This window comes from Trichechus manatus, unplaced genomic scaffold (genome assembly GCF_000243295.1).
Source record: "Trichechus manatus latirostris isolate Lorelei unplaced genomic scaffold, TriManLat1.0 scaffold00062, whole genome shotgun sequence".
In the NCBI taxonomy this organism is placed as follows: domain Eukaryota; kingdom Metazoa; phylum Chordata; class Mammalia; order Sirenia; family Trichechidae; genus Trichechus; species Trichechus manatus.
The window spans coordinates 2,244,091-2,258,913 of record NW_004443998.1 but is presented as its reverse complement, the minus strand read 5'-3'; the positions used below and the strand labels follow the sequence as shown (position 1 = coordinate 2,258,913).

At 38.4% G+C, this 14,823-nt stretch overlaps 1 protein-coding gene across 2 annotated transcripts in view; it reads left to right on the top strand.

Annotated features, from left to right (window-relative positions):
- RSRC1 (arginine and serine rich coiled-coil 1) overlaps nt 1-14,823 on the top strand; it is a 392,724-nt gene that overhangs the window by 167,391 nt on the left and 210,510 nt on the right. For both annotated transcript variants that reach the window (XM_023733866.1, XM_023733867.1), the window contains exon 5: nt 7,429-7,465. In XM_023733866.1, the coding sequence (XP_023589634.1) occupies nt 7,429-7,465 (37 nt within the window). The remainder of the gene's footprint in view (nt 1-7,428; nt 7,466-14,823) is intronic.

The window sequence follows — 14,823 nt, the reverse complement described above, 5'->3', positions numbered from 1 at the left end:
AATCCCACTTGATCATGGTGAATTATTTTTTTGATATGAAGAACAGGAATTTTTTCAAAATAAATACGGTTATTAATTGTAGCTCCTTCACTTAATTCCCTTAGACCATTAAAAAACCTGAATGATCACTTTGGTGTGATATTGTTCTTATATTTTGTAAAAAAAAAAAAAAAAAACTCTTCCTAGTAAGACTAGATTAAAGAACACCTTAATATTTTTGTTTAGAAATTTATTCAGAGAATATAATGACTTTATCATAGCAGTCACTTCTGGATTTAGAAAGTATTTCTTTTGGCAAAATAATGAAATTTTTTTTGCAGCAAAGGTAAAATAGTATCTTAGTTTTAATTTTTTTCCTTGGTTGCCGTGGCATGATTGATGCATGGCATCTTCCTGCTGGAAGCAAGCCTGAGATTGAAACCAACAGGTGCCAGGAGGTTTATTTAGAACAACCTCAGCCTTGTCCCAGTTAGTTTCAAAATGTCTGCCTCATCCCCGTGAAGCCACTGCATTTCCTGCTTCAGAGCCTCCTGTTATGCCAACATTACTATCTGTGCTGCCTCAGCTACAAATTGGATGAACAGCCCGTGACATTTTTTCAATATTATTACATTAAACCAAGTGGATTTTGATTGATAACCTAATATTCAACTAATGCAAAACATCAATCATGGCAAGTATATTAATTATTTAATATTACAGTCTAATTCAGAAATCGATGTGCTGAATGAGGGGAAGGGAAACTCATGGTTCCCAGAAGACTTAAGACAGGGAATGATTAAAAAAAGACCTGCTGTACTCCTGTGTGTTAGTTCGATACAAATCTTTATTCATTTGCCAATAATCTCTTCCCATTTTCCACTTCAGGACCATGTTATCAGTTTTGAGACCTATAATTGAATTAAGTCTGCTTTCAGCACAGGGCAGAAGGAGTTGCACCAATATTGATGAAGTCATGACAGGGACAGCCCAGGAGACAGACCACTAAAGAGAGAGGACAGGCTTTGTCCCGTTGGTGGCAGGATCCCTCTGTCAGTGTCTTGGACCTTGCTCCTCCGTTTTTAAAGTTCATTATGGTTTTTGGAATCACTTATGAGACTTTTATGTTTAAATATAATTCATCATAATAACGTATTTCTGTAGCATGTTGCAATTTAGAATATACAGTGAAACCTGTGAGAACCGGAAGTCGACGGAACTGCCTTGTTTTTCCGGATCTCACAAGTTTTCTGCCTTTGACAGGATGCAGTCTTACCACTTTTCTGTTGCTCCTTTTCATGGGAAATATTTTAGTTTTCTTTCTCTGACAGGTTTCCATGTTATGTAAGTTCAGGCTCTCACAGGCTTTGCTGTGCCTTCATGTACATTAGCTTGCTGGATTTTTCAAGCTACCCTATGTGGTAGGTAAGGCAGGTGTTATGTACCCCTCACAGCACAGGTAGACAAGCCGAGCTTCAGAGAAGGTGGATCATTATTACCCAAGCTCACAGAAGTATTTTGTGTAGAGCTTAACGTGAGTGTAGATGTCCTGCCTCTAGAACGAGGATTGTGTCTTCCTGTCTCACGTACCCATGATGCTTCACTTGGGTCATTTTGAGATGCAACCCTCCTTGTCTTTTTGCCGAAAATAAAACTAAAGAAAATTGATTTTTCGTGGAGAACTTGCTTAAACCTTGATGTTTCAATGTATAATACATTTTAAGCTTTCTGTGTATGTAAACCTGTGGATATAAGTTATAGACTTCTTGATCTGTTGTATTTTTTACTAAGATAGAATGTGCTTTTTCCCCTTTTTGAGGGGAGGCTTAAATATATTTTGTACCTTAGGTTTCTTTTGGTTCATATTTGTCTGGTTATATCTTTTTCAGTCCCTTTATCTGAAACCTTTCTGGATACTTTTGTTTTATGTGTGTCTTGTAAATAACACATTGCTGGATTTTGTTTCTTACCAAATCTGAAATCTTCTGATTAGTTGGTTTATCACACTTGCATTAATGTAATTTCCATTGTGGAAGGACATCTCCCCCTCCCCATTTATCATGCTTTCTTTATCTTTTCTTTTGGCTAGATAGAATTTTCTGCTGTTTTTATAGTATAAATGTAAAAATATACATTGAGACATAAAATACTTATATGTCCCCCCTCTAAAGCTTACAAATATGTATTAATCCTTGAACGAAATGGAACAGGTTCTTGAGTGTGCTGTCTCTGCTGTGATCTCTTTTCCCAGACTTTTCCGGTCTTGCTTCATTCTGACTAGCCTCACATAGCCCCAACCATGTTAGGATTCTCTGACATTTTAGTTCCAGATGGTTATGGATGAACTTTCTTTAGTTTTACTTTTTAATCACTGATTATTTAGCTTATAGTAATTTTTAAGCTCTAGATCAACTCTCACCTGCTTTATCTTATTGCCTCTTCCTGACTGTATTTCTCTTCTTGCTGTGCTACATCCCTCAAGATTTCTTTCAAAGAATGTCTTTGTGTGGTGAGTGTTCTGAGACCTTACCGCCTGAGCAGTTCTGTGTTTTTCCTTCTACTTCTACAATAGTTCATTACCAAACCATAGAGTTTCCAAGGAGCAGCTGGTGGATTGGAACTGCTGACCTTGTGGTTAGCTGCTGTAGCAATTAACCACTACACCACGAGGGTTCCCAGTAGTTTATTAGTTGTATGCAAATTTTATTGTCATAGTTCTTTTCCTTTAATACTTTAATTCGGAAATAATTACTTCATTGTCTAGTTGTATCCACTGATACTGCTGAGAAGTCGGATATGTCACTGTTTCTCTTCCTTTATGGAGGCATGTACCTTTCTTTTCTGGAAGCTTTTGGACTTTTCTCTTGATATATGATTCTTGTAAGTGTCCTTATATATTTTGATGTGGCTTTTTCCTTAACCTGTTCACTACTCTATGTGTACTTTCAATACAAAGTTTTAATATTTGGGAAATTTTGTCATTATTTCTTCAAATGTTTCTTCTCTTCCATTTTGTCTTTTCTCTCCTTCTTTGATTTCCATTATGTGAATGTTAACAAATCTTCTCCTGTTCTTAGCTTCTTCTCTGGTTTGTTCTATCTTTTCATCCCTTCCCTAGGCCTTTTGGGAGAGTTCCACTCTGCGTTCCAGCTCACTAGTTCATCCTCCATCTGTATCTGTTATACTTTTTTTATAGCCAGTCCTCTGGACTTGTGTTTTTAATACCCAATGTCTCATATTTGGAGCCCTGGTGGCACAGTGGTTAAGAGTTCAGCTGCTAACCAAAAGGTTGGCAGTTCGAATCCACCAGCCATTCCTTGGAAACCCTGCGGGGCAGTTCTGCTCTGTCCTGTGGGGTTGCTGTGATTCAGAGTCGACTCCACGGCAACAAGTTTGTTTTTTTTTTAAATCTCATATTGATTTCCTTTTCATAACTCTGTGTACATATTCATGTTCCTAAAAATCTATCTTGTTTTCTGAAGGTATTATTATGCCTAAATTATATTCTTGTTCAGTCTGTTTTATTTTCTTTGGATGAGGTTGCTGTTTGTTGCTTTTCTATTCCTGTGCATACACATCTTAGACATGTTAAAGTTTTCCTTGTGTGCTTATCTTTTATTTCCTTGTAGCATTCAGCTGCCTTGACTAGTAATTTCAGTCTGAGAGGAAGGATGAAAGGCTGGGCTCTGGCTTGTGCTTCTTCAGGTTAATTTAAAAATGCGAGTGGAAAGCCTGAACCATTTGCCCTTCTACTCCTTCAGAAACAACCCACAAGAAAACAAAGCAAAACCACCACCCTCCCTCACACACCATGGTGGGTACATGCATACACACACACACTAATTCTGGTGTCCCAGCAGCCACTCACTGTTGCAGTTTTCTTGGTCTTTTTGTGGTAGAATGGAGTTGGGTTAGACCAGTGAGGGACTGCAGCTGGGTGCTAGTAACTCTCCATCCAAGCTTGTCTTCATTGATTCAAGCATTGTGTTGGGTACTAAACTAAACCAGACCAAACCCATTGCCATGGAGTCAATTCTGATTCATAGTGACCCTATAGGTCAGAGTAGAACCACCCCATAGAGTTTCCAAGAAGTGCTTGGTGGATTCGAACTGCCAACATTTTGGTTAGCAGCTGAGCTGTTAATCACCGTGCCACCGGGGCTCCGTGTTGGGTACTAGGATATAAAAATTTAAAAGATGCAATCCATATCGTCAAGAGTTTTCATTTTATGTTGTCAGTGGAAAATAAATAGGCATTTGTAATAAAGTGCGATAAAATCTGTGATGAGGCATGTTCATAGTGGTATGGCAATGCGTGGAAAGAGTTCTTGATTCTTTTGAGGGGAAGAGAGAAGGTAGATGATAGACAGTTTCCCCAGTGGAGGTGAGTGCCAGGTTGAGTCCTGAAGTTTTGTTAGGTGGGTGAGAAGGCTTAGTGGATGTTGGGAGAAAAGGAGCATTTCTGGCAGAGGAAGCCAGTAGTTCAGAGGTGAACGAAGCCAGGTTAGTAGTTTGACTTGGCTGTAGCTTTTACTTTCTACTTGATAATAATTTTGGCAAGATCCTTATTGCTGTTGAGTTGATTCCGACTCTTAGCGACCCTATAGGACAAAGTAGAACTGCCCCATAGAGTTTCCAAGGCTGTAATCTTCACGGAAGCTGACTGCCACATCTTTCTCCTATGGAGTGGCTGGTAGGTTTGAACTGCTGACCTTTTGGTTAGCAGCTGAGCGCTTAACCACTGCACCGCCAGGGTATAGGAGAGGAAATAGGTAAACTGAAGTGTAGTGGCAAACTGTAGAATTTTAAGAAAGGAATTGGTACAATCAGATTTACATTTTAGAAAGATCTTGCTGTCTATGGAGAGTGCACTGACATGGGACAAGGCAGCAGCCATTGAAACCCATTACGGGGCTGTTGCAGTAATATGGGTAAAGAGAGATGATGGCCTGAAGTAAGGCAGTGGCTGTGAAGACAGAAGAGATCTAAGTGATAAATAAGGGTGTTGGTCAGCCAAACCCTGCGATTGATTTCACTTGGTTACATTTGGCAGAGAGGGAGAGTGAGCTGGTCTTTTCTTTCAGGCATACCATTAAAAACACATATTTTCTGAGCATCATTTAATTTAAAGAATCAGTTGGAAACATAGCAAAACAATAGCCTACTTTTTTTTTTTTTTAAGGAACAATTTCTTATCCTTGATCCTAAAATGAAAATAGTTCAGAAAACTGGGAGATTTTCCCTAAGTTTGTGGTAAACTCAGTTGATGGCATAACCTACTCTGACATGACATGAAGCTACTTACAGTCTTTGTTTATCCCACTTTGTGTGGACATTCATACATTTCTTTCAGAATTATTAACGTATGTGATGATGAGATGCTGCTGCAGACCCCACTGGCAGTGTTATATAACCTAACAGTGTGTGTATATATATATATATATCTTATTCCCTTTCTAAAACCCAAAATATTCTGATGAGCATGTCTAACCCCAGCAGTTTCAGATAATGAATTATAGATTTGTACTTTGAATTTGAACATTTTTGCAGTTTTTTTATTGCAATATTATTTTCTAATAAGAACCACTATGTGACATTGGAGCTGTGAAGGAAAAATGAAATAGATGTGTATTATACAACACACACTCCAAATTGTATTGTCAAGTGAAGGCGCAAAATAGTGTATAGTATGCTTCTGTTTAGGTTTAAAGAAATACAGAAGGGGGAAAGATACACATACACGCGTAGACTCTCTCTAGCAGGATGAACAAAGAGCTAGTGTCAGATTGAGAGCTGTGAGTCATCATGGGACGAATTCTTGTGTGTGTGTGTGTGTGTGTGTGTTTGTAGTGTTCACATATTTCACTATGTACATTATTTTTTGTTTCAAATTTAAGTTGCACAAATAAATTTAGGAACACTTTCTCCTTGTTAAAAGCTTAAAGATCCGTTTGACTTCCAGCGTCAATAACTGCTTTAATTTTATAATAATAAAAAAGAAGAAAATAATCTTTTATGTGGCTACTAGCCTGCTATGACATCTGTTGTAATTTATTCCTGTCATTTGTCATCAGGACTGTGTCCAGAGAATGAGTATCAGAAAACCTTAAACTTCTAAACATTGAATATGTGGTATTGCCAAGATTACCAGAAGCAGAAGATAGAGAATAGAGTGGCTGAAGATGAGTACCGATCAGCAGAGGTGGGAATTTGTTCCCGGTGTGCCAGACTGGGCAGTGAAAGCAAAGATTGGAAGCATGAGTATAGTGTCTGAGCAGCAGAGCAGTGAGAGATCTGGAAAGACAGTATTGCAGGACAGAAGGAGCAGAGGAAAGCATATTTTAGGCAAAGGGAATATAGGAGACAGGAAACAAGAAGGAAAAAACAAGCTTGGGGACCCCTCAGAGAAAGAAAGCGGGGTGAGGACAAGATTAAATTTCCTGAATGCAGCAGGGTTGTTGGTAGTTGGAAGAATTCTTAATTGTCCTCTGCAGTGTGGTGGAATTATAATTTCGTGTTAAGATAAGGCTCGGTATTTATGATAGAACTAAAATAGTGCTTGGCCAAATAGAGTGAGGAAGGTTAAAGTCCACTTACCACTAATAAGTTAGTGTAGACTGAACGTAGGGGGAAAAAAAAAATCCAGCTATTTGCTACATTTCGCTAACTGTATATGTGAATTGTATTTTTTACTTGCACAAATATTTGTAGTTCTAGTTCCATCAACAGTCTCTTTTATAGTGCAAAGCAGTCAATTAAGTACTTAAACATATGATATTTGATGTCTGTATTTTCTTTGATGATGCTTTGCTTTTCAGTATTACAACAATCTTAGAACCTGATTTGTCGTGGGCACTAAGTCAATAAAATTAATGTCAGGAAGAAACATTATTGTTTAGATGTTTAGTTGTGTACTCACATGGTTATGTGCAGAGTCTTCATTTAAAAATGCAGTCATCGGTGGATGGCTCCAGTGACGGAAATTTGGTAAAGCAAATGCAGTAAGTGTCAGTGGTAGAACTCATCTGTTGGTGGACAGGTGAGCGCTCACACTGCGTTGTTGTCAACTTCTGTGTATATTTGAACATGTTTAGAATAACAGTTGGAAAAAGCATAACTTCTCGTATAAAAGCTAGTGTGAATTAAATATTATTGTGCAAATAGTAAAATAATGTATCTGAATCCTTTGAGTTCTCCACTGACTATGAAGAATGTGAAACATTCTTTTTGTTAGTGGAATACCTATTTTAGACATATATCTGTCAGAAATAAAAATAATCTGTTCCTTTCTCATGCAAATTATTTTACCCTTAAAAACAGCATTATTATGAGCATTGGTAAAGATACATGAAAAAATTATAAGGGATTATAAAACATTTTTGAGGTAAGCATAAATTATAGCAGACAAGGGTTTAGCAACTATTTAGAACTTTTATTCTTCTCTTTTAGGGAATCTGGAAACATCAAAGCTGGATTAGAACATCTGGTAAGTTCTAATTTTCTCTTGAACATTTGCATCCTCTTTGATATCTGCATTCTAAATGAACACTTTTGAATGAGCTTTGAATACCTTGTATTGAGAAAGTCAACCATTTCCCAAAGGGTCAGCTTACTGTTATTATGTGAAGGGACTTACATTTTCATTTATCTTATCATTTCAAGGGAATTTTAAATTTTTTTAAATTACTTTTTTTTTTATTTTGATGTAGAGATGAAATAAAATGGATGACAATCCTTGGATTGAAGATTGCTTTAATCATAAACAAAAATTGTTTGGTGTAGAACTTTTGGCATATCTTGATCTGACAAAACAAGCTTGTGTTTTAAGAAAAATGCAGTCAAATATTGCACGCATAAATGTGGTATGTTTTAGCAGTTTAGCAGCTTTGAAAGAAGTGCACAGCTTTATTTTTCCTGATGTCTCTGCTTTATGAATAATGCAGTGGTTTTAAGCTCCATTCAGCTTTAGGATATAAAAGTAATTGAGATGCAAAATTTTGGGTTTAAGTAAACATTTTTAAAGTACAAGTGAAATCCAAACTGATTTAACATTGAAATCTGTCCATTGATCAAAAAATTTGAAAAACTGTTGTACTCCAACAGGTCCAAAATTCACTGAACTTGCCATATTGAGTGTTCGTTACAACATTAAGTAGTTCATTTAAACAGAGCATTGTAAAGTCATGCTCTGGTTTTTGGTCAAATCCAAATGATGAATAATTAATGGTAGAGATTCTTTTGTAAATACAGCTAAGTACTTTTTTAATGCCAGGCTTCGTTCGTATATCATACTGTAGCTTTGTTAACTATTGATGTGCTCCTGTTCTGCTTCCACAAAAGCAGGCAATAGCAAGAGGCGGCTTCATTTTTTACTTGTAGTAGGTTTAAGGTGAAGGATGTTTTGGTTTTCCTTTCAATAGAGAAGGAAACTGAGGAAACCTAGACTTTAAAAAATGACCCTGTCCCAGAAACCACCTTCCAGCCAAGCAGTAGACAGGCCTATAAAATAAACGGTCACACTCGAAGAGAACGTGTTCTGTAGAACTGTTATACGAGACCAAAAGGCAACATTTGCCCAAAAACAAAGGTGAAAACACAGGAAGGGGTAGGAAAACCAGATGAAAGGAAACGGGGAACCCGGTCCGGAAACGGGGCTAGTGCTGACTCTGTGTGGGGGTCACAGCAATGTCATGGGACAGTTTGTGTACAGTCTGTTGGAGGGCAAACTAATTTGCTCTGTAAACTTTCACCTAATACAAAATAAAATATTTTCAAACTGACCCTAAAATTACATTTTATTTATTAAAAAGCGGGAACTTAGAATATTTGAATTATGTATTTGTCAGGATCAGAGGTAAGTAAATAATATTGTTATTCTCATCATGAAAAAGTATTTCTTGATCCGGTGTTTATCACTGTGTAGCGGTTTGTACACATATATTTAGGATGTATGCGTATCGGAATAAAAATGTTAGTCTAAAACATCACGTTTGTATAAATTGGGGGCGTATAACAAGGAAGATCAGCATTGTGTCAGATGACTTGTATTCTATATTTCTCTTGTAAATTCTTAGTTATTAAAAAGCCGTTATATTTCCTTTGTTCATGTTCCTCAGTAAATAGTTTCTTTAGTTTAAATTTTGTATTTTTCACACTGACTGGGAAGACCTCATTTTCGGCGACTGTTGCACACAGTCAGACTGTTCTGGGAGTCCTCTCCAGCAGGAGTTTCCTGGCTCTGCCTTGGGCTGCCGAGGAGGCTCCCAGAGCAGATGAGGCTCCGCTGCTGGTGCCCACTTTAACCAGAGTAGTCCACTTCTCAATATTGTCAACTTTCCAGCTTTCTTAGAAGAGTTCCTCTGAAGAAAGAGTTCTCCAGCTTAAAAGATTTAAAAATCTTTGATGAAGCTCAGGCACTTAATAAAGTTAAGAATAAGTGTGTTAGTTGTTATTCTCTATTCTTGACCCTGAGTCATGTTTAATTTTGATCTGGGTCACAGACTGCAAACGTATTTCCAAGGCAGTGCACTTGAGGGATGGGAGGCCTAGACTGGCCCAGAGTCAGACAGTGAGATGGAGATGATTGGAATGCATGTTACTGAAGTTGTTGGAAGGACTCTGTAACTTGACATTGTAAAATTGATCCACTAAGTGTGTAAATAGGAACTCAACAGTGTATTCGTGTGTGTGTGTGTGTGTGTGTGTGTGCAGCTTTGTGTACTAATGATACTTGGTAAAGTCAATGCCACTCCTCATAACTCCCTAAGAGGGAGGTGAAGTCGCAGTTTACTGGCTGAACATGAATGAAATCTGTTCTGTCCAGTCCTGTGGGTTCCTGAGGTTTGTGTCTCCACTTCAGGCTGAGCATACACCTTGTAGCCCTGGCTTTGTAGCACATGTAACCCTTCTTTGAATTGACAGTCTAGCCAAATACAGTCAGACGTCTGTCTGATAGATTGGTTTTGAAAACGATACAGTGTAAAATTAAAATGAGCGGAGCACCGCACACATTAGGGGTCAGTCTTGTCTTTATCTCGTCTGCTTCAGTCTCCGTCTTTTCAGACTCTTTATCTGAACTGTCGTACGGAATTAGCACAGTACCAAGAGAGGTAGTAAGTCAATACAAATTTAAACAAGTTAAGAAAAATGACAGATGCAGCATGTTTTACGAGGGACTCATAGGTAGTTACACTGTCTCTGTACTGTATGTTTGTGGGCTTGTCTTGGTGTGGAGCGATCCGTCCCCCTGCCAGGGGGAAGGCGGGTGTGGCTTATAAAGAAAGAGCAGGCTTAGGTGGACTGTGTCCCCTGGAACTTTTTCAAGGGCTGGTTTACTTAGCGTCACAGTCCCTCAAGCCCTGATTCAGCCTTTGTCCTATCATTCATTTTTTTCCTGTAGTGACAGGTTTTCCTGGGGACTGTCTGGCATGTCATTCTTCCCAACTTAAATTTCTTATAACATGTTGCTGAATACCATTTTATTTTATTTTCAGGAACTTACCCATTACATACTGTTGTTTCACCCATGCTGCCACCCTTGTTTTAGACTCGGCTCTAAAATTAAATATATAAAATGTTCTACGTGAGTGTGTTTGCTGGCATATCCCCAGTGATCTGTTTGGATGAAACTCCTCCTCTAGTTCATTCCTCAGAAAGGTTCCTGTGTACAGTGTTTCCTGAGTTCTTGCACATTCCAAGCTGTTTTTCTGTAGTCTTGATTCATGAATGAAAGCTTGGCTGGACGTGAAATTCTTGGCCTGCATTTTCTTTTCTTGAATTTCTTGGAAATATTATTCCACTAATGCCATATTTTGTATATTGTTCGAGATCTCTGATACCAGCCTTGTTTTCTTACCCTTAATTTGGTGCAGTGGTTAAGAGCTCGGCTATTAACCAAAAGGTCAGCAATTCAAATCCACCAGTCACTCCTTAGAAACCCTGTGGGTCAGTTCTACTCTGTCCTGTAGGGTCACTATGAGTTGGAATCGACTTGAGGGCAGTAGGCATCAGCTATAGGTAATTTGATCTTTTTGCCTTGAGGCATCGAGGATTTTTTTCATTGTCCTTAAAGTCTATTCTACTAGGATAATTCTCCAAGTTGATTGTTTCTGGTTAATTTTTCCTGGTACAAAGTGGGTCTTTTCATACATAGATTTAAGTTTTCTCATTTTCAGAAATAAACTTTCTTGGATTATAGTATTGACTATTAGTTCTGTACCATTATTTTGTTTTCTTCTTCAGGGATTACAAATTTATATTTTTTGTTTGTTTGTATTCTACTTCAACCTCTTTCTGACTCTTTTTACTACTTTATTTATCATGTTTTTATTCTTCAGTTTTGTTTTTATTTAATATTTTTTGTTAAATTTTCATTTATGTTTATTTATCCTTGGCCACCCTATAATTTATTCTTCATTTCTGAAATTCTTTTCTCGTTTCCTTTGTGTTTTTATTTTTGAATTTCTGATTCAAGATACTCTTTTTGTTATTTTTCCAAATGATTCTTGTGCCTTGTGGTTGTGTTTAGGGGACAATTTTCCATCTACTGAAATGCTTTGGTTTGCATTTTCTATTTCCCTCCTAGAGTAGCTTTGTATGGAGATGATTTTTTTTTCTTTTTTTAAATTCCGCAATTTTATGGGCAGGGTTCCTGGTTTCAAGCCGTCTTCTGCAGAATTGTTGTTGGTTGCTGTCGAGTCGATCCCGACACGTGGCAACCCTGTGTATGCAGAGTAGAACTGCTCCACGGGGTTTGGGAGGCATTGGCATGTCTTGTTTCTCTTTAGCGGTTTCAGTTTCTTACTTTCTGCTTTCTCTTCACTGCCACATATTCTGTTTATCTGGCTTTCTCCCAGAAACGGTGCCTCCTGAGGCTGCACCTGTGGACCCATTCACTTTCGATTGCCTTCGCTCCAGCTGGGGCTGCGATAACCCCAACTCACAGACGTCTGTTGAGTGTTTCGGCCCTTAGGGCCGGTCCTTGTCTCTCTGGGGATGGTGTCTGTGCATCCTCTGTGGGCGCCTCTCCCTCCCCTCTCACGGCCTCCTAGGCCTCCCTGCCCCTGCTCTCTGACCCACAGGCTTACAGCCACTGGACGGCTGCTTTGGGAATTTGGTGTTGATTTCTTCATTTACCTGTAAATTGGAGTTTGTGGGATTCTCTGTCTCCTAGTAATGCTGCGAGTGTGGCGTTATCTGTCCAACTTTTGTTCTTAAGGGTCTTTTGAGGGTGTGTAGGGAGATTTGGATCCAGGCATCTGCCATTATTTTTCAGCCTGGGAAGTTCTTCTCCCCAGATTCTTAAGGAATGCCACATTTGACTTCTAGCCTGTTTGTGAACATATTATAGAATAAAATGCAAATTTGTGTACTGATTTCTCCATTTTTAAAGGACTTCACGTACAATATGTTATCTTAGTCTTCGAAACAGTTCTTTGAGGTCTTTGAGGTTCCTGTCTTGTAGATGAAGACAGAGGTTTAGATTATATGGCTGGAACTGTGAGTATGAAGTAGGGATAAAAATGCAGAGTTTTTTTTCCCCCAAGATAGATAATTTTTTAAAGAATATTCTGCTTACTGAATATATAACTTGCCAGGTGATATGGGTGTCTTGCTACTAAAGAAAGCAGAACTTGTTTATAATGTAGAAGTGGAGAAGTACAGGCTACATAGTGCTGTGTGTGGTCAGTCATTACCTAATCTCTTTGTGAAATACTGATTCTTGTGAAAGTCTTCTTCATAATTAATTGAGTGAAATTAAGGAAAAGTGGTAGAACTAGAAAATAACAATAGATATGTTTTAATTGAAATTTTCATTGAGATAATTATAGATTTGTGTGTAGTTATAATGAATCCTACAGAGATATCCCATGTACCGTTTACACAGTTTTCCCGAAGGTGAGATTTTATAAAGCTGTAGTACAGTATCACAGCCAGAATACTGACATTGACAAAATCCTGCAGTCTAACTCAGTTTTCCTCAGTTTCCCTCATGCGCACGCGTGTGTGTGTGTTTAGTTCTGTACAGTTTTATCACGTCTCTGGGTTTGTGTACTCACCACCGCAGTTAAGATACTGAACTGTTCCGTCACCCCAAGGATCCCCCCTGCTCTTCTGTAACCACACCCCGCTCCTTCTCGCCATCCCTCACCGGTCCCTTCCATAGCCCCTGGCACCCACTAATGTGTTCTCCATTTCTAAGACATTCCGTAAGTGGATCCCTCACCGTTCCTTCCATAGTCCCTGGCAACCACTAATGTGTTCTCCATTTCTAAGACATTCCGTAAGTGGAATCGTGCGGGAGGTAGGCCTTTGGCTTTGGCTGTGTTTGCTCAGCATAACGCCTGTGAGGTTCATCCAAGTTGTTGCACGTATCAGAAGTTTCTTTTTTACAGCCGAGTAGCAATCCATGGTAAGGAGTCCCTGATGGTGCAACGGGTTAAATGCTTGGCTGTTAGCCAAAACGTTGGCTGTTGAGATCCATTCAGTGGTGGCTCGGAAGGCAGACCTGGAGATCTGTTTCTGAAAAGATCACAGTCCTGAAAACCCTCCGTGCGTAGTTCTCCTCTAATCGCCGTGAGTCAGAATTGACTTGACAGCATCGAACAACAACAATCCGTGGAATGTCAGTGCCCGGGTTTACTTAACCAGAGAGTACAGTAGTTAGATTTTGAAAGTCATGACCTTTTGGAGCGTAGAAACCTTGTCTGAATTATTTCTATGTGTCTCACATTTGTAACATTGGGAAATAGAAGACAAATTCAGTAAAGTACTTTTCAAGTTAAATATAAAAAGAAGAGAGTCCATTAAATAAAGGGATGCAATAAAATCAAACAAGGGAAGGTATAGATTGGTGTATGAACAACTTTATTGTTTTGCTGATCGCTTGGCTTGGAGTCATACCACGTGAGCTGGTGTGCTCTGGGCAGCTTTGAAGGTTCTTTACAGGCTGTGCCCGGTGCCACCCAGGAGGCGAGCTGCTGGTAGATGAGGCTCGGCCTTTCTGCATAACTTTAACCAAAGTAGCTCTAATTTTTTTAACCTGTTTTATATCTTTGGGTTCTATTAAGATTACCTTGGAAGAAAGGATTCCACTGTTCTGAAAACAGAGATTTGGCAAAGGTTGAAAAATTTCTCTGCTCTAAATCTGTGAGTCCCAGATTCCTGTAGGGGAGCAGAGAGGCAGAGGAGGCCAGGAGTAGTATAGAGGCTTCACAGAGTAGTATGCCCACTAAGCTGAATAAACGTGACTCACTCATACATACTACTTTCTTTCAAATAGGTGATGCTACTCTTTTGATAAATAAGATGAAATTCATTTAAAAGGATTACAGATTTATAGTATGTTTTCGTTATGCATTAAACTTATAGCTACTATTAGTTGGTTGGTGTATGGGAGGCTGTGAAAATTTATACCTCAGAAAGAGAAATTCATAATGGGAAATGCTGGAAATCACTGTTGAATAGACCTTGAATCCTAAGGCTTGCAGGATTCATCAGCAAGACTAAACACAAAGCGTCTCAAAGCGCTTAGGGCTCATATCATATTTAAAGACTTCAAGAAAATGAGTGGAAATAACAGCGTGCTTAATTAGATTTTTTAATGAACTTAAGGAAATAATTTATTTTTATTTGATAAAGAATCATATTTGGATTAAAGGCATTCTGATATGACCCTGGTGTTAACACAGAAGGGTTGAAGGAGTGGAAGTGTGCAGTTATTAGGTGGTGATGTTGCTCCCATTTTTTTTTTTTTTTTCCCCTGTAGTAAGTTTTTATTTATTTATTTATTTTTTAAATATTTTATTGTACTTCAGGTGAAGGCTTACAGAACAAATAGTTTCT